This window comes from Ambystoma mexicanum, chromosome 10 (assembly GCF_040938575.1).
Source record: "Ambystoma mexicanum isolate Mex_15411 chromosome 10, UKY_AmexF1_1, whole genome shotgun sequence".
In the NCBI taxonomy this organism is placed as follows: domain Eukaryota; kingdom Metazoa; phylum Chordata; class Amphibia; order Caudata; family Ambystomatidae; genus Ambystoma; species Ambystoma mexicanum.
Genome location: NC_090932.1, coordinates 409331357 through 409357289, shown reverse-complemented (window position 1 = coordinate 409357289; position 25933 = coordinate 409331357). Strand labels below are relative to the sequence as shown.

The following is a 25933-nucleotide window of genomic DNA, read 5'->3' as shown; positions in this document are numbered from 1 at the left end:
TGAGAGAGATACTCTTCCCACAAGGTCAGAGGAGGTTTTGGCATATAGCCACTTTATTATTTCCCAACCTCCTTGTAATACTGAAATGGTAAGCCCCAAGTTTGTAACTCTTCAACCTAAAATATCAACAGAACAGGTATCTATGAAAATAAACATTGTCCTCAATGTCAAGGGTACACCAGAAGGTAGGAAGAAAGGAGTGCCTTTTCTACACCATCTGTCTCTAGTAAAATGAAAGCTCGCCATCCCTCTTATAAAAATGTTAAGGGAATTAAAAGTAGTAAAGACATGGGAAAACTGAATTTCTTTAAAATGAACTATAGGTCCCTGAATCCCTCAGGGACTGATGAAGAAGAGGGTGGAAGAGGTATACAGAAGTAAAGGTCAGGCAAACAGGCCTAACAGTCTTGGTCAGGAACAGGCAATTAACATTACGGCCTGCACCTGAAGTCAATTGCCCCGCTCGAGAAGCATTAAAGGCTGCAGCAGAGAGAGGCAGTAGGAAGGAGCTGGAGCAGGAGCTGGAAGGTTGTCAGTAGTAGCAGAGAAATAAGCAGAGCACAAGGCTGGCAGTTCACAAGAAAGTGTGACCACATAAGGGACACTGGGACAAGAGAAGAGCAGATTTCCTCTGCATGTTCTGAGTTGGTCCTGTGCTCACAAACCCTGAATGACTGTGACTGCAGGGGAAGGGACTTGAAGAAGTTAACAGTTTCTCCCGGTGCACCCAATAGTCATGACTGCATAGCTGAAGCTGTGCAGATAACCGAGGCCCATGTGCAGAAGGAAGCCGAGGGAATTAGTAGAGAAGGAGAGTCTCAGTGGTCGAGGCCAGATCAAGAACACTTGTGCTGCAGAGGGGTATGGGTCCCAAGAGTGCCTGACGTTGTAGTAGCAGAAGGAAAAGCCGGGAAGTAGAAGCCGCCCACAACCGCTGTGTTTTGGAGCCGATGAGTGAAGCTCTGTACTCCAATACACTTAAAACTCCTTGCCAGTAACTGTAACCAGCTCCAATTGAACTTGCGAAGCAGTAGAAGCGAGTAAACGTTTATTTCCGTGGTACGTCTCTTTAACAAAGGAAATGTATCACACACACAATTTAACACAAATCAAAGGGCTTGCGTATGACGCAAATCTTTTATTTTCCATTGCTACCTTAAATAAGTATACCAAAGTGTTCGCATGTCTCCAATTAAAGGCAGAGCATTGATAGAAATCACTAGGAAATGTATCACACACGTTTAACACAAGTGAAAGTGCTCATGTGTGAAACAAACCTTTTATTTTCCTTTGTTACCTTAAATAAGTGTACCGGAGTGGTTGCATTTATCCAATTAAAGGGAATCCGTTGCTAGTAATCACTTGCATGTTAGCAACTGACTTTCCCTGAATTGTTACAAGAGCATTACATCAAAGGAAGGTCAGGTATGAATGATTGTAATTCTGATCAATGTTAAAGCAGCATTCTATGCAAACCAAAGGGAAAACAAGTCTTACAGTCCTTTTAAGTGGAATTCTACATCAAAGAGTGGTCACGTATACCTAATTTGTTTCCCCTTAAGAAGCCTGAATCTTTCAACATCTAGAACAAAGTACTTGTTGAAGCCGAAGTAGAAGCTGTCAAGTAGCAAGAAGAACAAGCATTGCCCAAGCCAGTAAGCAAAATCCTTTCTAATGTGAAACCAGCCCTTTTAAGATCAAACCACCAATATGTTGAAGTTGTTAAAGTTGTTACTAATCCAGTGTCCTCTGATACAAGTGTGACAAGGTTATCCACGGCTGGAAAAGGGCCAATACAGCTGTGAGGTAACTGCTGGAATCAAGGAGGTGTACCTAAAACTGGGGAAGCGATCTGGGCGCTTTTAAGAAAACCAATAAACAATCTGTAGAGCTGAGACTGTTGTACTTAGGGGGTCGTACGATCACACCATGTACTCGAAAAAGGAGCACACATCGGGAAAGAAGTAGTGCTGTTTATTACAGGTTGGCAAGCACAGATCAAACAGAAGAGTGGAATAGATCTGATTGATGAGAGCTGACATCTGAGTTTACCACGAACATTAGTTTTATACTATAAAACACAATGGTCGAGACCCTTTGAAACACTTGCAATTTAGTATGTTTATATTTTCGATATTTCCCAGAATTTCATTGGCTTGTCCACATCATATACTATGCTAGACGTATGTTAGTGAAATATGATTGGAGCAAAGAGCTCAACAATAATCCCAACATGTCGCCTCCCCATGTGGCACCACATTGATTCTCAGCCCACCCTGGAACAATTTGCATTTAGTAAAATAACCTTTGTGCTCACCACCAGAACTTTATTACACTGTCATTGGTCAGCACCATTGAGGGTGGAACACAAGACACCCTGCTTCAGGTGGGAAGGGAGACATTCACATGATACTTGCTAGATAACGGCCTTCGCAAACCCTGTGGTGGATACTCTGAAGGCTGGCCACCTCCCAGGAACACAGTGACTTACCATCTGATTGGTTCTCCCAGGAATGCCACTCTGTGCAGTGTCCCTTTCCCATAGCCACCTGCTGATGGGCACTGATGGCCATGTGACCGGTACTCTGGCTCAGATCCATTTCCCCTCTACCCCCTGTGACTGATAGATTGGCTGACTGCTGTGAGGAAGACTGCAGGCAGAAAGAGTTGATATAAACATTAAGTTTATTAAATGCGAGCCCGCCGGCAGCGTCTCCCTCTCAACCTCCTTCTACCAACCGCCGAATCTCATCACGCGAACATCGCTCCCTGAACAATAACAAAGGGAAGATGTTTGCGTGACTCGGAGTTCACGAGACACAATCACTAGATATCTTTCCCATTAGGAGAATCAACATAAAATAAAATGACCGAACAAAAATATGATTAGAAACAACATTAGAGAAAATATAACAACAACACAATAGAAATAACTACCTATCTATAAACACAATTTTATGGAACATTCACTCCTGAACAGGTCCCTCTTTATATAATTTAGAACAAGACATTTTTAAGGGATACATTCTTTCATCCACCCAGGTTTGGATCTGGTCCTTTGGAGACGCTTGGTTATACCATTTCCGTCACTTCCCAACTTACTCTCAACACAACTTCCATTTTTGGTTAATTCATCTGCTTTCTCCTCTCCTTCACTTACACCATACACCTTGGCAATTCTCCCCTTGGACCATACTTCTCCTCCTTCTAAAATTACTACACTCTTTCTCACAGCACATATCCTTTTCAGCCCCTTAAACTTACTCTCCAAACACTTATTCACAAATCTGGAAATCTTTGTTTATACCATCTCTCCCACCTTCCATTCACGTTCCTTTACCTTCTCACGTTTATCAAAACACTCTTTACTTTTCTCCTGACTCACTCTGATAAGTTTCATAATCTGCTCCCTATCCACTTGAACCACTTTGGCCATGCCCATCCATCCTGGACACAATTTAGTCCCTGGTTGCCTACCTTTCAGAGATGCAAATGGTGACACTCTAGTCACTGAATTTGGTGTATTTACATAATTCCATGTCAACATATTTAATATTTCTCTCCACGGCTGCTTCGCTCTCAAAGCCAATTGTAAACCTTCCTTTAACCAACGATTCACTCTCTCCACTAGGCCATTGGCCCTAGGGTGGTACAATGATGTTCTGATATACCTTATACCATACCCACACAGAAATTTCTTCATTGCTTCTGAGACAAATTGCACCCCATTATACGATAGTAGCTCAGTTGGCACACCCTCTCTAAGAAATATTTTCTCCAAAAATGTCATCAATTCTCTAGCTGTGACTTCTTTGACAGCTTCGCACTCAAACCATTTCAAATGAAAATCAACCAACACAAACACAAACCTCAGACCACTTCCCAAACCCATGATAGGACCCACGATATCCACTGCAACTTTGGACCATGGCTGATCTGGAACTACATTTGGAACTAACGGGGTCTCCCGCACTACTTTCGTTTTGTCACTGCTTTGACAAATCATGCAGTTCTTCACCCATCTTTCAGCCATTTTGTCAATGCATGGCCACCAATAGTTCTAACAAAGTCTTCTCTTCATCGCTCCTTCTCCTGGGTGTCCCTCATGAGCCAATTCAATTAAACAAGGTCTAATAGATTCAGGAGGAATCACACACCTCCCTCTCCTGAGTCTGTCCTTGTACATGTTTAACTCCTCCTTGACCTCCCACCAATTATCAAACTTCTTATCCAAATTCTTCTTATTGGGCCACCCCTTCACCGTCCACTCTTTAATCAACTTAAGTTCCTCATCAGAATCTTCTTCTTGCAACCACTTCTCCTGACTCATGGCCCCTTCCACTTCTGCTACCACCGACTTTCCAATGTGCACAAATTCTTATAATGTCAGTATTCCTACATGTTATTTTTTTTCTTTAACTCTGCACTAATCAGGAATAACTGTCTCTTTATCCTCACTTGCTTACGACAGAATACCAGACTTTTGAGACACTTCCTTAGAGTCTTGTACTTGGTTTGTTCACTGCTAGGGCACGTTGGCAGTGGGGCTTGTTTTTTCTTTTCGGGGCTGCAAGTCTTTATGGATGGTTCAGCCCGTCACAGTGTTTATTCCCCCTTTTTTTTTTCTCCTATCCTCATGCACTTGAGTGGGCCGCCCCACGAGGACCAGGCGTTCTCTCCTTCTGCTCCCCTCCAGCCCCTCCTCACCTTGACTCTTCCTCAGCAAGGTCCTGTAGGGACAGGTAGCCTGCCAATCCTCCAGGCCGCCGAATCTCGTCACGCGAACATCGCTCCATGAACAATAACAAAGGGAAGATGTTCGCGTGACTCGGAGTTCCCGAGACACAATCACTACAACTGCCCTCTAATTACATCACCCAGTGTTGGTCTAGCTGCAACGATCTGCCTGTGACGTGCAGCTTGAGCTCCTTCTCCCTCCGCCCTGGCCCCAGAGTGCTGGTCATGTGTTTTAGGTCAGGGTTTCCCAGGCTGGGCCTGCCCTGGTGATTTCCCTGCTGAGTGTGTTTACCAAGGATATTGTTTTTCCTTATCTTGTGCTAATTATATAAAGATCCCTTAGGCTGACTATACGCACGATGCAGCTCTACCTTGGCCCTTCCCAGTGATGTCTTCTTTTTTAGTGTGACTGTGGCTTGATGTTCCCATGTTTTTCCCCATAGAAGGTGCCCCGTCGCACCCTTCTTTACTCTCACAGGTGGTAGGTGTGTCCCCCTATCTGGCACTGAATTAGCACCTTTAGTACATTCCTCTCTTCAATCGATCTTTCAATCAACATTCCTTTCCCCTCATCTCTTCACCCTTCTCCTTGCATGCCCACACCTGGGTGACCCTGCTCATGTCCCCTTCCACTTTATACACTTCTAGATATTTTCCAAAAATGTGTATTTTTGTCCCATCAAGTGAGCATTCCCCTCACAAGGCCTTTTAGTTTTCCCCTCACAAGGCCTTTTTGTATTAATTGACATCATGTAATGTCCTTTATGCTGGTGGCAGTTGCACTAGCCAATGATCCACCGGCTTATGCAGATGGCGATGACGATCGCAACAAGCAAAGGGACAGTTATCTTGAACATTGCTGCCAGCCTATCCGTGACCCACGCACATAATATACCCAGCCAGATGCTTGACGTGACATCTTGAGTCTCTTTTATCATTTTCTCATGTATTGTTCTAATCTCCTTGGCAGCTTCTGTAAGTGTTCCATTGGCTGCAATCTTCGGTGGGTATTGCCATGCAGCATGTGCTTCCGATCTTGTGGGACAGGCCGCCTGCCATTACAGTCATAAGGTCCAGAATATAGCGGTTCTGGATGGCCATCAAATGCAATGCTTTGAGCTCTTCTTATACCACATTCAATACTTTTTCGGTTTCATTGGCCAACTGAAGGAGCTCATAACGTGTCATATGAATCAATTTTGTGTTAGCTGCTGTTTGCACCCCAGGAAGCAGGAGAGAGGTAAAAACAAAGACGCTTTGCTGAATAATTTTAAATGGGATGGAATGTCCTCTAAGCTCTGGGTGGATTCTGCCGATATGTAATTACTCAAACCTTTCCTCCTTGTTATCTATGGTTGCTCTCCTTGTGTCTCTGCTGTCCCTTTCAATTTCTGGGTTGATAGTTTGCTAATTGGCATCAAATCTGCATGAGGCACAACCGAGGTAGGGATGCGGAGGGTCAACAGTGTGCATACACCTTTCCATTCTTCTGGTAGCTGTGTGTAAGCTCCTTTTTACGCATGCCCACACATGTCCATCACTGCCGCTGTCCCTTTCTGCAATGCCGCAGTGCCCATCATCCTCCTACAGCCAGTGTTCATCCCCAGCACCACTGTACCATTTGCTCTGAAATACAAAGTGTACTGCGTGAGCGGTTTTATGTTTACTGAGCGGTGGCTTTCATCTATCCAGGTTAAGGCATGTATATTATTATTCCATATTTTTCTACACCCTGCATCTATTTTCTTTACCATGTTTTCTTCAAACCCCACCAGCCCTTCTGCACAACACTGTACCATCCCTCTTTCCCAGTTCCCATTGTGAAGTACCGAACCATGGATTTGCATCAAGGGCCAGGTGTGTATCTTATCCAGTGGAAGTCTTACAGAATATCTTTTTTATGGACAGTGAGATCCTCTTTTCCTATTTGCTCCACTTTGGTTTTATACTCTAGTATCATGTGCTCGGTCTTTTCTCCTGAGGACATTCTTTTTAGCTGCATACAGTTGTCTTCATACACCTCCTCCCCCTCATCTATTCATGTTACTTCTACTGTGTGGCCGTGGAACCTCCCCTTGGTCTTGGATAAGGACACATGCATCAGATATCCTCCTTCCTCTACTGTCAATTCTTGTGGCAGAAATTGATTTGTTATTCCTGTGAGGTGTGGAATGAGTGAACACAGATAGCAGGTGCCATTGGTGCTTCCTTGGCCCACCTTCTTCATTTCCCTGTACCACACATTTTCAGATGGCAGGTCCCATCCCTCTACGACAGCATTGCAATTCGGTAATACCCGATATACTTTGTCTAGTGCATGTCTCTGTTTTACCATCACCAGGTACACTTGTATTAAACATTTGTATTAGGAACCACAAGAGGAGAAGGAGAGAAAAAAGAGAAGCACGAAACAATCCAATCTCTATTACATTTACATAATGTTTTGTTCTTCCCCCATACCCTCTAGTGTTTTCTTGCCCATCTTCTCTATCAATTGCGGGCCTTTTGTAAAACCTTATTGCAGTACATAGAGTTAATGTTAGTTCATAAATACTCTGAATTAGGTGATGCTTTCTCTTTTCGGTGTGCTACTGGTGTCTCTGCGAATGTCAGATAAATTAATTAATGCCCATCGATCTTTAATCTTAACCTCCGTAGGAATTGAGTAAACAAATTCAAAGGGGTTGCAAAACCTTGGCTTGTTCCACCTTCTCACTGATTTATGTTTCAAAACTCAGTCGCTAGGATAAAGGGGCTGTGCTTGTGGAAAGTCCTCTACTTGAGGGGCACTTGTGCACTCTTCAATTTTGGTCGGCCAACTTGTTGGTCACTGAAACTAGCGGGAGATGTAGCGAAGCACATTTGTCATCTCTATCAAATATTGTTTCATTTCATTGCCGAGGATTTCTGAGCTAGGGTTAGCATCCGAAATTGAATGTGAAGCTGGGACAGACGCATGTATCCGCCTACTAATTACAATTTCATGCAGAGTCAAGTGGTGACCCGCACTGGGAGAATTTTCGAGGGCAAAAAGAGCAAGGGGGTGGTAAGAAAGCCAATGTTGGCACAGAGTAGACATTAGCTTTGCCAAGTGCTCTTTAAGTAAGCCGTTGAGCATTTCGACAATCCTGTGTGCGGCCAGTACACTGTGCAAAGTGTGTGTTTTATCCGTAAAAGTTGCGTTATCTCCTCAAAATGGTCGCTGGTGAAGTGCTGGCCATTATCCGACCTTATCTCTGCACACACACCACATTTTGAAACGTCCCCCTCGCCAAGAATTTTGCTGCAGCTCTCACATCATTTTTTTCACAGGGTGCCACCTCAAGCCAATGTGCGAATGGACAAACAACCACAATTAGGTACCTATAGGAGGCAAATCTTTCTTGCATATCAACATAGTCGATATGCAAGTGCAGGAGGGGCCGTCCGGCCGAGGTATTGTTCCCTTTACTGTTTTCAAAGTATGACTAGATACACATTGTTGGCAAATGATGCAGTTTCCCATAAACTCAGCCACTCTTTTATGCAAGTTTGGCACGTACCAACCTTCATTCAGTTCTGCCACTATACTTTCTTTTGACGCATAGGTGGGGACATGTAACTGTTCTAGTATTACACTTAGCAGTTTTTTGGGCTTCGCAGGCTTCCCTTTGCTGTTCTGTCACCAAATCAGTTGAATTGAATACTGGAAATGTATCCCATGCGACACCAGGTCCATTGTAGTTCTGTCGCCAAATCAGGTCAGTGGATGAAAGTGAGAATTTACAAGAACTGACAAACTGCTGACCCATGCCCTATAAAACAGCCATCTTAGCCATCAACTTGCGCCATTTAGGAAGATCAGTATATACAGGAGCCGTGTGCACCAGCGTGTGTGCACCTAACAAGTACCGGAAAGTACTGTTTTGCCGCAAGCTCTGCCCTACAGAGGACTGTTTATTTGATGCCCACGATCTTTCATTCCACCACAGAGATCAGTATATACACTTTAATTAATTGTGGCCATGCCGGGTGCTGCCACTGCCTACTTAACTAGAAACCGCGCACACCAGTGCCTGCGCACCCAGCAAGTACCACTTTGCCGCACAATCTTTCATTCCACCACAGAGTTGATTGTTTCGAAAGACTTTACTCTCAAATGTATCAAGACCGTATGAATGCACTAATATATTTAGTTGTACTGTTTGTTTGTCCATAGATCAGAATATACACTTTAATTAATTCTGACCATGCCCCCTGCTGTCTCCATCTACTTAACCAGAAGCCGCGCGCACCAGCGCGCGCACACCTAGCAAGTACCAGAAAGTACTGCTTTGCTGCTTCACCGCGTGGCAGCGGCTAGCGCCCTTTCCGGTTGCTTTAGTTATTTCAGAAGTAAGTGCTATTTCTAATACTTCCATTTCACTGAAAATATTGATGTTTAACGGTGTCTACACATTGAAATCAGATATGCCTATCTCAGACATAATTAGTTCTAACTGTGGCAAACATTAATTAGCTGATAGCACACCTCGCAAGCGTATTTCCAAATTAGTGTGAGCCTCTTCATCTTTGCTAAATACTTCTGTGCCTTCAGCAAAGAATAACAATAACAACAAAAAACAAATGTGGATATCAGATTATTCTGTCGAGAGAATGTGGCAACTTCGTCCGCTCACGTAATGAACACACTAGTCTCTCAGCCCGAAGCCATTTGAGTCCCGGCCACCAAATCCTGTGGCGACATTATATCTGACTCTACTTTAACAGCAGGCTTTGCAGGTACTCCTTGTCTGAGCTCATAGAATACATATGCCGAAACAAATCATGCAAATGGCGAGCCAGTGACCGATCGAGTAGCCTTGAAGGTGCATGAGAAGCCCCCTGACTTTCAACCATTCGAAAGCTCTGCTCAGTCTTCAACTCCTGCAGTGTCCAATGAAGAAACGCTATTTGCTTTAACCGCTCCCATCCTATACGAACAGGATGAGCAATCTGCTCTCAATGAAAGTCCGCCTGTTACTTACTCGTCTCGGAATTGCAGAAATCACTCAAATGAAGCTGTGATCGAACTAGAATCGAACCGCTCCTGCTTTCCAACTAGTGACGAATTACATAACTTATCACAATCATCTGTGCTGTTTGTTAATGTGCCCCAAGAGAAGTCGGTCCTAGCTATATCTTACGCGGCTCTGACCGCTCGAAAACCAAATGACCACACTCCTCATGCACCCACCACCCTGGTACAGCCAGCGTCAACCTCACTTTCACAGATTACACTATGTGCAATGCATACAGCAATTGTGTCCCTAGTGAAATTGTTTGAGACCCTTGAAATAATCAGGCGACACAAATAAATAAGATACTTGAATGGCAGTTAGCCTATTCCTCGCTGTCAAGAAAACCCTCATGTTGTGATTTTCCACACGCAAACGAAACTGTCAACATTATTGACCACGGTTCTCATGCCAAGATACAAAAAAACAAATGAAAAGACAAAAGCTAATATAACTTTATCTGCAGGTGCTTTACCTTTTTATGAAAAAATCATTCAGCCTGTTACCCCTGATGTTCAAATTGGTGTGGAATCCATGACAACAACCTTTTCTTTGATCCAGCCTGACTAATCAAATTCTAACTCCTTCTCGGAGCCCAACAAACAAGCATATACAATATTCACTGCTCCTAACCAAAATAAAAATAAAAGTAAGGTAAATCTATTCACGCAAGAAAGAAAAACTAAAAACCTAAAAATGCCACAGTTGCCAACCAACTCCACGACAAAACGTTTCTTTAAGTCAATCACCCTTCCCAAAAAATATTCAATAAAAGCATTGGGTGCGGTGCTAAAATAAATATTCTCAATAACTCAATCTAACAAAAATCTAATGAATTTCAAAACCACTATTGCCACTCCGTATGCTCCCCTTGATGAACTGATCTTAGCAGCCTCTGAGCAACAAGAAGCTGAAATCAACAGGAATGTAGCTCAGAGAAATTTGCTGCAGGCTTTTGACAATATTCAAAAAACCCAAGCAGTACAAGTAGAAAGCCAAAACATACACGATAGACGACAAGAAATCAGAAAAGCATTTGACAAGTACATGGCTTCTCAAAAGGTTCAACCACCTCTGATTAGATTTGATACCAAAGTAGTTGAACAAGCGCACACATGCTAGTCATTGGATGCTTGTAACATAAAGATAACAAGCCTACCTCTAGATGAACAGAATTCAGGTCAAAGACCCACTGTAACATGGGCTGATAAGGTTAACTCCATTGATAAAGTAAGCCCGACAGCGGCAAGAAACAGTCTGAGTGCAGACAGCTGCCAATGCCCCACTGAAGACAGGCAAGAAGAGATTAGAAAAGCAGTTGCAAACTACACGTCACTACAAAAAACAATGTCACTGTCTCTAGATCCAAATCAACTGGTCAATTCTACCCATTCATTGCATGAATCTGAGATAATGCATAGCAAAAAAGACATAATGAGCTCTCACAATTCTACAACGAGACTAACAAAAACTGAACAGGTCAATGTAATGAATCCAAGTAATAATAGAAACAGCTTGCAAAGAGGTTCCCAGCTTAAATGTACAAACAATTATCACTATTATCTTATTATAAGATGTTGTGCTGCTCCATATCCAAGTTATTATATGAATAGAGCAAGTATATTAGCAGTTTTTGCGGATATACCTAACTTGGAAGACATCAGTTCATTCGATATTGATAAAACTGAATTCATCATTGATAGAAATCTGTCTGTATCGAGAATATGGACTTGCTCCAGAGTGCTGCTTAATGGAATCTGGTTCACCAAGCAGAATTATTTGCTTTGGGATTTGAAATATTACCAGACTTTCAAAACTTGACTGCCTCCAACAATGCTTCTCTCCCGTTTAACAAAGTGCCCTCTAGAGCTTACAAAGTACTAAATCCTTCAAAAGATTATGCCAACTCTGACTTCTTGAAGGACCAAATTGTCTGTACGTGTTGCAAAACAAACCTGTATCTAGAGATTGATACAAATATTCTAGTTGTGACATTAGCAAGTTGGAATATTAGAGGCTTTCTGCACTTGATGGGTCTAGCCCTTCCTTTCTCTAATAAGTGGAATTGCGTGAACCCAAATCCGCAATCGGCTCCCATTGTCTGCCTATCCATAGTGGGGACAATGGCTCCTGATTGTCTTCTACTTAGCAATGACCTTATCCTGTTCACATATGGTGGTGACTATCCCTTCTAGCTACGTGATCGTCCTTTAGGATGCTCTGGATACACCACAGGATCTGGCGGTCTATCTCTAGGCTGCTCGAGATCAGACCATCTTACTTCCTTGTCTGCCAGCAGGCATCCCTCGGGACTGCATGCGCTTCCCCCCTCCTCTCAGCAGAAGTATTCCCCTCTCTTTCTATAACATATCTACCCCCAGCTAGTGTGACTCTGGTCCCCTTCACACTTATTTAAAGTCAGCCTGTCTAGAGACAGTGCTCTATGCGCAAGACTAAATAGGTCTCTCTCTCCGCTCCGCGGGTGGAGGACCAAATATTGATCTCCCTTCCCTCAGCTTTCCGATCAGCTACTCTGTTAAGTCTTGATAGGCCTTATCAATCCTATCTCCGATGCACCCTTTGTCAAAATGTTCTCCCAGGGCTGCCCTAGATGGCTCTGGCGCTGCCTCCTTTAACGGAGCAAACTCCTCTATATTGCCCCATTGTAATACTGGATTCAGTTCCATTAATTCTTTCTCAATGCGATCAATATCACGCTCCCTTTGTCTCCTTTTTCGTTCCTTCTCTTCATGTAGTTCCCTTCCCTTTCTCGCTTCCCATCTAACACTTTCCTCTTCTTGTCTCTCCTCCCTTCTTTCGTTCGCCCTTCGATCTTCTTCTTCCCTTTGTCTCTGAATCCTCTTCATTTCTGCACTTCCTCCTCTTCTCTCTTCCTCTCTTGCCTATCTTGTTCTTCGATTACCCTCTGGCTGTTGTCATACTTTCTCTGCTCCTCTGCCCTTTCTTCCTTCTTTTGCTGTTCTTGCCTTTTTTGTTCTTTCTCTTGTGTTCATCCTCTTTTAACCTTCTTTCTTATCCCCTTTCTTTGTTATCCTGTTCATCTTAATCATCCCTTTGCCTGACTTCATCAATAGTTTTCCCATCGAGCTTGAGCAATATCAGTCCACCCATCCATTTGTTCTGTCTGAGCATTACCTCTTCAGCTTTGTCCTTTTCCCCTTTCCACCTCTTAATCTCTCATTCTATATCTGTGGTTACATTCGATCGTTCGCTTTTCTCCTCCTTTTTCTGCAAGATCTTAAATATATCTTCTTTTCTTCTAGACTCTTCTGGACTATCATCACTGCCATAAGCAGGCCATTCATATATCAGGCTACTATACCCTGTTGCCGCTTTCAATTCCTTTAACGGATACAGTCCTACATCTTCCGTACTATTGCCATTTACTTCTGGCTATGTAAGGGGAGCAGAAGGCATGACACCTTCCTCCTTACGTTGGCTAAGCATCCATTCCTCGGGAGGCAGATCCTCTCGCTCCTCCTGGTACATCTTCCAAAGCTCTAAAATAGTTAATCTTTTCTCTAATTTCTTTCCCATGTACGCAGCGTGCAAGTATGTGGTCATGTGTTGCAATACTCTTTTGACAGCGATCCCCCTTGCAGCCATGACATGAACATTTTATCTGCTGTGCCCTTTAACCATTCTGCACTGTACTCTTTGAGCGTATGCATATTTTGTTTTGCACAGGTGTATCAGTGGAGTAAATTCTCCAATTATGACCAGTCTCAATTGAATGTCAATACTTACCAGTGGTTACACAAATACGTTTCAGAAAAACAACAAATATGAGCGTGCTCCAACCTTCGCCGCTCAAAGCCTCTATTTCTGAATTATTTCAATTTCATTGCGGTCGGCACCGACAATGACCCAAGATAGATAGTAACATTTTATCTCTACTTTACACAGTCTATCTTTGTCGCTCTTCAACACTTCTCTTTTTCAATACACAAAATACACAAACAGACAGACTAGTTGACTTTTCACATAAACACCATGTTGCTCCTTTTCTCTCACCGACTAAAATACCCTGATTGGAGTTTGAGTAATTCCCTCTCATTAGCCTGTTTATGTGCCGCCTAAAATGACTCCTTCTAAGGATCCTTGAGCTGGGAAACTGGGCTCTTCAAAACGCTCCTTGTTTCATATCTCTAACGCTCCTCGTTATTTACTGAACACCCCAGTTACTTTTCTATGTTACCACAATCCCATCCCCACATTTTGCCATTCCCCTTACTCTACTCACCATTCGGTCTACAGATCAAGACCTTTGGTATTGTCTCCCCTCCTCCAATCAACCACTTTCGCCTTTTGTCCGCTCAGCGCCTGTGGAAAGCAGGACGGATTTTGTCAAAGAGGGACCCATCCCACCTGTCTCGATTTTCTATATCGGCCACTCTCCATAGGAAACCTTGCAATCTTCCGGCGGGATGGCAGAGGGTGTCCAATCGTTTGAAAATCTGGACACCTAATAATCGATGGGTCTTTCTATAACCATCCTCGGCTACCACGTGAACCCATAAGCCCTTTAAGCGAGGTAGCGCTATATGGGATGGATGGGGTTGCAGAAGTTACTCCTATACCAGTAATAAGAACGACTCAGGAAGTTGGCAAGATTAGCTGTTTTATTAACAATTATTTAAAACCGGGAGTACAACAGACATCAACGGAGGTCTCACAAGCTTGCTCAGTGAATATTCTTAAAAAAACAGTTATATAATAAAAAATCGTTATACTATGTGGCAAAACAAAGAAAACCTAAGTTAGACTGTGGTAGGTCAACAGGGAAAATATAGGTATAGTTTCTATGGGGATAGGATTATGATTGGGTCCCTTGTAGAGGAGGAGCCAAAAGCCTCTAACGGAATTCCCACCCCTATCTTGTCTATATGTCCGGAACCAGAAATAGTGACAAACATGACACCTGTAATGACGTCGGACGAGCGCTTTTTTGATGGCATCATCAAAGGGATTTAGCTTGGGGCCTACCAGTTGCTAACTTCCCTTTTCGCTCTTTCAACACCTTACCGGTCATTATTTGATAGGATCGATAGTTTGCAGTCTCATGCTCCACGCCAAGACACCACAGACCCACTCGATGGGGGTCCGTGAGCGACATCTTGGCGCCACAATCATGACATTTTTTTAATCTGGTCTTCGTGGTTGTTTGTGTCAATGACGAGGCCAATGTTTTTGAGTATGTCGCAGTTTATAATTGGAACCAAAGTGCGCCTTAATTCTCGAAGCGTTAGCTATTGTGGAAAAACGGAACTGAAGCTAACGGGCGCTGTACTTGCTATATGTACCAGTGATGATGTTGACATCGAGCGGAGGCCCGCGAGGGACACAGAGTCGACTGCATTGACGCACAGTATCCACTGCCGACATTCTTTTTAGAAGCAGCTGAAGCTGGAGTCGAATATATCAAAAGATGAGGAATACGTGGGAGGAAGCAATCCATTTGAAATGCACCTTCCCTTCACAACACTATTGTGAGCACAGTGAGCACAGTGGATATAACATAATAATTTCCCGTCCGCCAGGGATCCATGCCTGAGTTTCTCCGGCGTCCCATCGGCTAACTGTCATCACAGGGACTGACTTGCGTTCCATTGGCCAGTGCTGCTTCACCGCCAACCAGGCTATGCCCGCCCACACACACACTGGGGCTTCCGACCACTCCTGCCCGCGGCATGCCTGCTTCTGCCTTCCACAGGGAGGCACCATCTGTCACTCGCTCCCTTCCTCACCATACCACTAGCTTCCCCGCTGGCCACCCACACACCACCAACACAGCACCAACACCACTCCTGCGCCACCCGGCTCAGAAACTCCTCCAGGGTGGCTCTCTTGCATTTTTTCCACCTGTCAGCTCCCGCTGACACCGTGCCTGCGCCGGCCCTGGCGCAGACTCCCCCACACCATCCCTTTGGTCCTGCACCGAACACCAGCACCTGCTGATGCCTGCTAACACTTATGGATGGTCATCCTTAGGGGCAGCGCATGTGCCCTCCTGCAGCTCCTGTTCCTGACTCCAGACGAAAACCAAACTCGTCGCCAGTGAAATAACTGAAGATGGGTTCTTCCCAGGGATGTCATTTCACCAAAATGCCAGGGGTAATGGAAGTCACATCACACGGCCCTTGATCTCTGATGACGTCACAGGAAGTGATGTCATTTAACTCCACCCCAAAGTGACATCCAAGGAAGGAATGAAACACAACCTTTCACCCCTTGACCAAAACAGGAAGTGGCATCACATAGCATTGTTCCTAAGTACAAAAAATATGACTACAATATCACTGTAATGTGATATTCATTTCATACAAGAATGGATCACCATATGTATCATTAATATCAGTGTGTATGCGCCGACATTAAATTACTGTGAATGCAAGCAGACGTCCAAGGCCAAATGATAATGATGTGTTATTATATGGCACTTACGCTTAAGCGTTTTATATAAAATAAACATACATACAATATCACCGAGGCTGTGTTGGTACTCATTTATCGATCTCAGAAGCATGAACGGCTGAGTTGGGCTTGCCTGGATTCGAACCTGCAACCTGCAGATCACACACACATCGCAGCAGCGACCACTCAACCCACTGAGCTACCTTACTGGCTAGAGCTATCTTACTGGCTATAATAAAATGAGCAATTACATGTCTGAATGTTCTCAAAGTCAGAAAGCAAATTACACTCTGTAGTGGATACCATTAAACTGGTAACTGAGATTTAACAGCAGGCCAGTTCATCTGCAGGTCTGGTGCACAGTTGGCCACATGTCAAGCCTGCATGGATTTACTTTTCAGGCATCAGAGGTAAGCAAAATACATAACATTGGGAGGGTTTAGAAATGTGTATTAAAGAATTTAGATTAGCGCAGGGAAAGCAGCACACGTACATGGAATCCCGCACTCTGGGCACTTGTTCCCTCATACATGCAAACAAACATCCCGAACAGCATGCCATGGAGATAGGAAAGATAGACCCATTACAACAAAGCATTAATTGTGGCACAATGAAATCAGCGACCACTTTATGTGCTATGGTCAAACATTTCTACACTGTAGACAAGCTTTTAGGTACAATGATTTTGTCAAGGGACTAAGAACGAGGAGATGGAATGTGTTATGATGATCGTAACAGAGACAACAGCAGAAAAAAAACATGCTATAACTGCAACTTGCAAAAAGAAAAATACATAGGGCCTCATTACAAGGTATGCGGTAACCATTAGCGCCATGGTTGCCCCCGGTATTTTACCGTGTCCGCCTTGGTGGATGGCGGAATTACCGCCCTACTCCAAGGTGAGCGGGGGTGGTAATTCCCCATTCACCAAAGCACTTCCCCATTCCCATTTTCGCCCCCATAGGGCTCAATAGGAATGGGGAAGGATCTAATTACGGTACCGCAAATTGTGGTACCGTAATTAGCACCAAGGTCCCTTTGCAGGCCCGTTCCTTAACGGCTGGTAAAACCAGCCGTTGCGGTCGGGTCCCGCGAAGGGACCTCGTAGTAAGGCGGTAAGGGTTTACCGGTACCGGTGCCCTTACCAGTACCGGTAAACCCTTACCGCATTCTGTGTAATGAGGCCCATAGTCTGAAATGGATGCTTCTCCTACTCTAAATGCTTTTTGGAAGTTTTTGTCTGTATTGTGAATTTGAGGTGTTTAAGAACAGACCAAATCAGTGACTCACCCCCCGAAATGTGCCTGAAATAAACCTTTAATGAGTCTAGCAATTATTGTATAGAATTCTACAAAGACAAATTAATTGTCATTCCTTTTCTTTCTTATTTAGGGTCACTGCTCAAAGTGTTACAATTGCGGAACCCACGTTTTTTTTTTTTTTAAACGAGACCTTAGCAAGTATGTGTGCCATTCCAGAATCAGAAAGCCACATGGCGCTGGCCACAGGCCAGGAGCTTCAAATTAAAAACAAAAAAAAGATTTTCTTTTTTATGGGTAGCAAGGGAGACCTCAGGGGTCGCAAGTACGACCCATGGAAAACCCAAATGATGTGTCCCTAGTTCTTCCTCCAAGTACCAAGCTGGAGACCACAGGTATGTTGTAAGTATGTGTATTCTGTCTGATGTACGCTTGTAGCTTAAGTGTAGTACATAGATATGTAGCACAGACACTGGCCCATCCACACACCAAGCAGGCCTAATAATAATAATAATAACTTTCATATATATAGCGCTACAAACCCTCAGATATCTGAACACTGCTTATTTTTTCCCATGGTATGAGGTGCTCATTTATTGACTTCGGAAGGATGAAAGGCTGAGTTTGACGCGGCCTGATTTCAAACCTGCAACAGCAGGCTCTGCGTGGATGACAAAGCAAGCACTCTACTTGCTGTGCTATCTAACATGGCTCACACGAACTGTCCCTCAGAACACCCGCACTCAACCAGCACACAACATTCCATTTGTGAAGGACACATTTGAACCGATTTGGGGAAAGGCCAGTGAAATATGCAGTTGAGACACGAAGAGGAAGGAAGAGCATGGCTGCAGTGATTACAGTCACGGTTTTTAGTGCAAACAGGGAGAGAATGAAGGACACATGGAAATGTAACAAGAGGAATGCAGGGGGATACGGAATGACTGAAGAAGTGAATAAGGAGTAACAGCCTCCTGGCCTCCCTGAAACTTGAGGAGGACCATCTCTGGTTCCGGAAGCACCTCGAAACCTTCCTCTTTGCTTCTCTCCTCCTCTCCCCTGCTGAATTCCTGGCTGAAACTGAAACTGCACTGGTCACCTGGCCACCTTGTGGTCTCGGGCCCAGGTCACCTCCCCCGCCAGTTGCACTCTGCACTGCCTCCCTGGCAACCCCCGCACTTGTGGACTGTTTTATGTATCCCTACATTCCCCATACCAGCACTTGACACCTGATGTCTGCACTTACCATTGCACTTCCCATTATTATTGTTTTATTTATTTCTATTTATCCCATGTACTGCACTTTCCCATACCCCTTGCCCCCACACTTCTCCCTTACCCCCTCCCATGCACTTGCGCAATCTGAATGACACCTGTCCTAGTAAGATTGTTGTCTCTGTCTTCCCTCTGTTCCCCCTCCCTTGCCTCGTTGCGCCTTGAAACACTTGTGTGTAGGCACGTTATAAATGCCACATCATATCATATCATGTCAAGTGGATTTGGAAAATGAACGAGTATAAATACATGACGTTGACAGGGAGGAGGAAACGATATAGAATGGTCAGGAAATGTGCATGAGAAGTAAAGGTAGTCAGAAAAGAGACTGGGACAAACCCAATGAAAACTCTGACAAAGAAGGAGTTGCAAGGCACAGTTATGGAGAGGAAGGGCTATGAAGAAAGCATGTGAAGACATTACATCTGTAAATACTCCCAATTTCCTCTCCCTATGAATATAGCAACAGTCTCCTTCGAGGCCTCCAGTCTGGGCAAAACAAGATCTACAACATGTCCACCTGCAAGACTACTACTGTTCCTCAAGCACCGGGAGTAGTACATTTTGGGGGCTCTGTCCATACTAAATTGGCTGCCCGGTACAAAAAAGAACCCAATTCAATGCAGACTGCATTTTTCCAAAGACTTGTAAGGTCTAGGGGACAAACGTTCAGATCTCCAAGTTTACTTTGTCAGACCTCTAAATTTCCCTTAGCCATGTGTGAGAGAAGGCCTGCCCAGTCCTGTTTTTGCTTAGAATTCTGGGACTTGTAGTTTTCCTAAATTTTGAACGGTGAAGAAAAAACTACAAGTCTCAGAATCCTAATCCAAAGGGGGAAAAAGGACTGGATGGCTGTGTCATGCTTGGCCATGGGCAACTTGAGAGTTCTGACTTTGTAGACACCCCTTAAACCTCTGTGCTCAACAAATCCCAATCGCTTCTCATATCGAAAAGGAAAACTAAAGGGGGTGAAGCCGTCTCATACCTCATTGCCGAACTGTGGGACTCCCTCTTGGCCACTTTCTTAAATTCAGAAAATGAGCAGACAACCTGTCTCTTGCAGAATGAGTAATCCCTCTTCTCACTCGATTTTTTCTTTTCCTACTTTATTGCCTGCACACTGTTAGTCCACTCGTGGCATGCATTGAATCAACAATTTGAAAGCAAAAAAAGAAAGAAAGCACTTCAAAAGTAATAAAGAGCGCCTCCAATTGGCTGAAGGTTACATCGGTGAGGGCCTTCCATCTTCATGACAATTATATTGCTCGACTTACCTTCACTTTCTAACTGTGCTCTCTGGGCACTGGCTTGCTGCTCTTGTCTTCCGGCTTTTCCTAATACCCAAAACACCAGATAACGTGCAGGCAGTCGCCCTTGAATAGTCTGGGCTTCCCGATCTCCAACAGAAGTGTGTGCACTCGATGGCTGCTGTCCTGGCACCAAACAGTTTCACCATGGCAACTCAAGCATTCTTTCAATCTAGTGTATCACAAACGAGCATCTACACTTGCATGACATCACAATGGATATTGACAGGCATGTGCTAGAGAAAGATGAAGATAAAGAGGTGGTCTTATTTCCTTACAATTTCTTCACATTCAGACAGATTTCATGAAACTAGCACTTAAGTATAAACGGTTCAATTCCTTATTAAATCAGATTTACATTGCAGTTGTGCCCATTTAATTCGTAGGCACAGGAGTACAATATGCCTTTACAAACTGGCATTACTTACCCGGGTGTATTTTGTCCAGCATCTCAACCACTTACGGAGCATGGAGCCGTCTCCACATTTTTCTAGCTTCTCTGGGTGGTCAAGGGCTCTTCCCTTGCAAAACGTTAAGAACGTATCTTTTTTGCTGAAACATTCACATTTATACTTGGGGTTGTCCAACTCCTGGCCTCGTCTGCCGGATCCATCTCACGTTTTCAGGACACCCATCATTAATATTCATGAGATACATTTGCATACAAGGATTCTAAATGTATGCACATTTTTCCCCATGAATATTAATGAGGGTCATCCTGAAATCCCGCCAGGATTCTGTCCCTCAAGGCCCGTTTTGGCTACTTCACACTTAGCTCAAGCTTGGCACTCACATAAATAACATTCTGGAGTTTGACGTGATACCTGAGCAAATAAGCCACCAAACCTCCAGAATTGCCCAACCACATTCTCGAGCCCTTCACATCCAACATTAGATTGAGTACTAACTTATAATTCTCGAAATCAGCCGTGGAATCAAAACCCAATTATCACAAAGCATTAGGACGTTTAGGCCTCCTTTTTTCAGAACTACGCTTGACCAAACAGAACTGATATAAACCCATAAACATTCTGCCCCTGCTGTATCCCTCCCTAACTCTGTTTGTAACACCAATTTCCATCGTTCCTATCCTCTTTTCTTATCCTGGCTCATTTTGTTTCTTCTAGCAGCAGGGGTGTATATTTTTGGTTTTCTGGGGGTGGAGATGGGAGGGAGGTGGTCGTCAAGGACTTTCACACAGATGGCCTTTCCCGCGGCGGGCACAGGCCCCTGAGCTCCTGCATACTCGGCACCCCTGTCTAGCAGGCTAAGATCTTGATTGTATGCCAATCCATGGACAACTCTAAGCTCCCTGATTTACTCCAGTGGTGATTTGACGCAGTATAAAATCATATTACATAAGAAAACATTTGTACTGGCCTGAATATCACACTCTGCATAGCCTTAGACCTCACACAAAAGGTAATTGTCATTAAAGAATCATGTACTCCCCCCGACAACAAATCAGAGATTGCTTGGAGATTTAACGTTTCATGGGGACATGGCCTTTAGTGCTTATGTAGTTCTGTATTGTAGTGTGAATAGTTGAGTAGTAGTGCAGGAGCAGTTCATGGTAATAAGAATCCTATTTTCTACAATGACTGCTTCTGTTACCCTCCCTGCAGTCCTCTCTGTTCTGATGAACCTAACACAGAGTGTCTTAATGCATTACAAGTCCCCAGCCAAACCCCATACACAGTTCTACTCTTGGCGTTAATCCCCTGTTCCAAGGGCTGGAACCGGGAGTAACTCCCCAGCAGCCCAAGTTATCGGCCTGAGCGAAGCAGGGGATAAAAGCTATTACCACCCCGGATTGCTAAAGCGGTACACCGGTCTGCTAAAAAAAAAATAGTATTTTCCTTCATTCAACGGGATGCGGTGCGTGTCACCTTGAACGAAGGAAAACACTTTTCCAAGATGGCCTCCATAGAAAGGGAAGCGCGGGCTCTGTACGGAGACCTTCTTCCCTTTCCATGGTGGCCAGCGGGAGCCGGGGAGAAGGAGCCGCTGCGGCAGGAAAAAGGTAAGTGGGGGAAGGGAGGGGTGACAGATGTTTTTTTATTTTTTTTATTTTGCATTTATCAAGCACTGTTACAGAGGCTAAGCAAACTTAAAATTACAGGCAGGTGCCCAGTGAGCTCATGGTTACACAGTAGCAAGCACATATGCAGGAAAAGGCTGACATATATTAGTGTTTGACATTCAATTTAGAAAAATAGTCTAGTTTTGATAGCCTTGTGAAAGGCTCGGTGTGATTCAATTTGTCTTAGGTGAGGTGGAAGTGCGTTCCAGTGCGTGGCTGCTAAGGTGGGGAAGCTGGTACCACCGGCACGGACCTTACGAGTAATAGGTGTGACAATCGTGTTGGCATAGCATGATTTTAGGGGTCTGGTGGCGGTGTGCCTAGTGATTCCACTTGTCAAGTAGGGAGGGGCAAGTTCGTGGAGGCATTTGTGCGTGAGGGCAAGCGTTTTGAATACAATCCTCTCTTTGACAGGAAGCCAGTGTGCCTTCTGATTTCGGAGATATGGTCCCTTCTTGCAGTACCGGTGGCTGCCCTGAGCGCATTGTTTTGAGCTAGCTGCAGTTTGGCCACGTTTTTGTTGGAGGTCCCAACGAGAAGGGCATTGCAGTAGTCAAGCCTTGACCCGATAATTGCCCTGGCGATGGTGAGGCAATTCTGACGGGCCAAGAGGGGCCTGGCAGTGTTGAGGACTTCGGAGTAGTAGGCTGAGGAGGCGGCGATAGCATTAACCTGTCTGTTCATGGAAAGGTCAGAGTCCAAGTAGACTTCAAGTGCCTTAACATGGTTGGAGACCTTAAATGGAATTTTATCAATGGTGAAGGAGGCATACTGATCTCCGAGGTTACCCAGTGTGAAGGGTGACCCTATGAGGAGTTCTGTTTTTTCACTATTCAGGCAGAGACAATTCTCTGCCATCCAGGATTGGATGGTAGAGTAAATAGTGGTGAGGGTGTAGGTGTCTGCTAGGTAGTCGCCCGTAAGTGGGATAAGTACCTGTGTGTCATCCGCGTAGTTGGTGTGAGATATACCAAGTGAGTCCAGGATGCTGAACAGGGACATTGTGAAGAGGTTGTAGATGGCAGCAGGGGGAGCCGGCCAGCAGACAGACGCAGGTTTTCACCAGAAGTTCAAGCCTGCGATCCTAGCCACCTGATTGGCTAGTTCCCCCTGCCAGGGTGCTAATTAGAATGCATGTCTGTCTGTCTGATATTCTTAGGTGTCATTTTTGGCTGTATCAGGTGAGTACCCTTCTGATGTTACCCATTCAGTGAGTTAGATGATCATTACTAAATCCTGTTGCTGCGAGTTCCTGCTGATATTTAGATTGCTTTAGTCATGTTGAGCAGTAGGCAGTAGAGGGTACTTCTAAAGGCTGATTATGAGTAACCTCTCTAAGGTGATGAGTTTCTGTGGAGTTCTCATATTTCGAAAACCCTCTTTCATGCATTGTGATCTAAGAATCACATCTCTTTACTCACTGAGTGTGAATATCCTTACTCTGGCAACCAGAAGGAACAAGTTAAGTCAAGATTGTAAACGTGTTGCAATTCCTTCATACCAGTTGGGCAGTTTGCACAGAATGTTTTTTTTGTGATATTCGTAACTATCAACAACACATTGGAATAGAGGAGCAACAGCTGGGTTTCAGCTAACGTAACTTAGTCACACTTCAGATTATCTCAAAACCAAATGCTTATCTCTAATTTCAGGTGCATGTGGGGATTGTCCCCAGGCCTAACAAGACATTCAATTGAAAACAGTAGAAAAGCCTGTTGTTGCCAACGGCTAACCCACATGTACTCCTAACGGACTAAGTCCTTCAAGAAAATCTTCACAAGATTATGGATAGATCAATGAGTGATTTTAATGACATTCTCACAAACAGTATCATGCTATACATTTAAACAAAACACCCGATACCTGGGCTTGTGTGGATATTACATGACCATTGTCTCTCAAACAGTTTTGAACTCAAAGACTAGTAAAACGCAAAGACTTGAACAAACAGTACAGTTTAAATATAAAAAATAAAAGATGAAGTCCGAAATTTCAATTTTAAATGCCAACGCGTTTTGGATATGTAGTTATATCCATCTTCAGGGCAATAATCTGTGCTTTCACCGTTTTATAACAATCATGAACATTCTTCTGTGACCTACTGTGATACATTATTGTTAATTTCAATGACCTTTCATGAATGACAACCTATGTGCGGATTATGATTCGTCCACCGGCCACCCATGTGGACAGGGATGCCTGATGGCTGCGGGACGACCCATATGTGTGCCCACAGTGGCCAGAACCAGACTCCATTTTGTACATGATACCACAGGCCTCATAGATAAAGGTTGCCTGCAGAGCTGCAGCTCTCCCCTCGAGATCGCGCACAGCTAGCCTGTCATCTCCCTCACCCTCCTCCCCTCTGCGTCCCTGCAGGAGGCCTCTTCCCACGGGAGACTACGCACGAACAAGCTACATGACAAACACTGTATCTTTCACCTTCCGCAGTTCATCGCTGACCTGTGAATGACCGGCCAAATGCTTGGATTTGAGGAAAACAATTAATCTCCACATACATGACCCGTCCCCTTGCAGACCCCATATTTATGACATAAATTGTGGATAACCCCCAAACCTTGTTCTCTGTATGAAGTAACAGATACAGAGTCTATGCCTGTGTGCCACTCTGTTTTACCCACACTGCTAATCCTGCTGTAAAGTTTATAAATCCCCCCGTAGAAATGTATGAAGGGCTGATTCTAGGAAACAAAACAAGATGATCTTTGCCTATTTTACTGCACACAAAACTATTGGTCATATGTCAAGGCCCCCTACTGTTGAAAGAATCTTGCCTTTGAAAAACACTCACACTAATGTATGATATGTCAATCTACTTGTTCAATATAAACCAAGGTATACAATCCAGATGTCCAATGGTTTTTCAAATATATGTGTGTTTACAAACATGTTCAACTTGCATACGGTTCTAAAATGTATATAATACTAGACGGTAAAGTCACAAGGCTGTTATAGATGGAATTTACTTTGTGACATGGTGCTCATGATAAACGTAAATGTGTAACCTATATTATGATCATAGTTTGCATATTGTTCAATGTACCTGCAACCACACTGGCCAAATTCTACCTCATATTCTAATGAGTCGTATGTAACCCCGCAAAGTAGACTGGCTTGAGGCCACAGGGCCCTCTCTCCCTTCTCCCGCAGCGCCGTGTACTCAGCCCCCACCTTCCTGCCTCCTCAGGCCGGGCTGAAATCTGAAGGCCCTTGTTTCACTGACAATGTGATGCTATAATTGTAACCTCTCGCCCCTCCACTGAGCCTGCACAAAGCATCCACCCTCCCCCCAAACCCCCAAACCCACAATAGCACCATAAACTTGCTCCGCACCCCTAGACCTTGGTTAAAGAAATATGGGCAACAAGCCTCTCATCCCACCGCCTTTTGATGTATCAGCTATGTGCCCTCTGACCAGGTAGTATTCCAGCTCACCCCAACCCTGACTGACCATGGTAGCAATATATTTACTCCTGTACTAACATACTATAAAGATGTCCCCCATTGGCTCTAACGTAGAAGAGTGATAGAGGTATCCCTGAAATGTGCCTCCCTGATAAGCCACCTGACCTCGTGAAGCAGTCCATTTATTGTATAGGATTTTTATGATGATGAAACACGAACAGCTAGAGTTATGTGCTATTTTTCTTGTGATGTTAGAATAACGATTTGTAGGATTTACAGGGCATTATGAATTATAGTCAACACTGAATGAGTATGCGTGGCCACAAGGGCAAATGTTAGCACAGCCGACATGTATCAACTAGACATCGGCCGACC

The 25933-nt window shown here is 44.2% G+C and overlaps 1 protein-coding gene across 1 annotated transcript in view; it reads right to left on the bottom strand.

Moving 5' to 3' along the window:
• LOC138492876 (uncharacterized) overlaps positions 1–23134 on the bottom strand; it is a 404725-nt gene extending 381591 nt beyond the window's left edge. The window contains exons 1-2 of the mRNA XM_069620197.1: positions 22597–23134; positions 20017–20175 (exon numbers count right to left, since the gene is read on the bottom strand). Coding sequence (XP_069476298.1) covers positions 20017–20175; positions 22597–23134 — 697 coding nt within the window. The remainder of the gene's footprint in view (positions 1–20016; positions 20176–22596) is intronic.
• Between the last annotated feature and the right edge of the window lie 2799 nt (positions 23135–25933).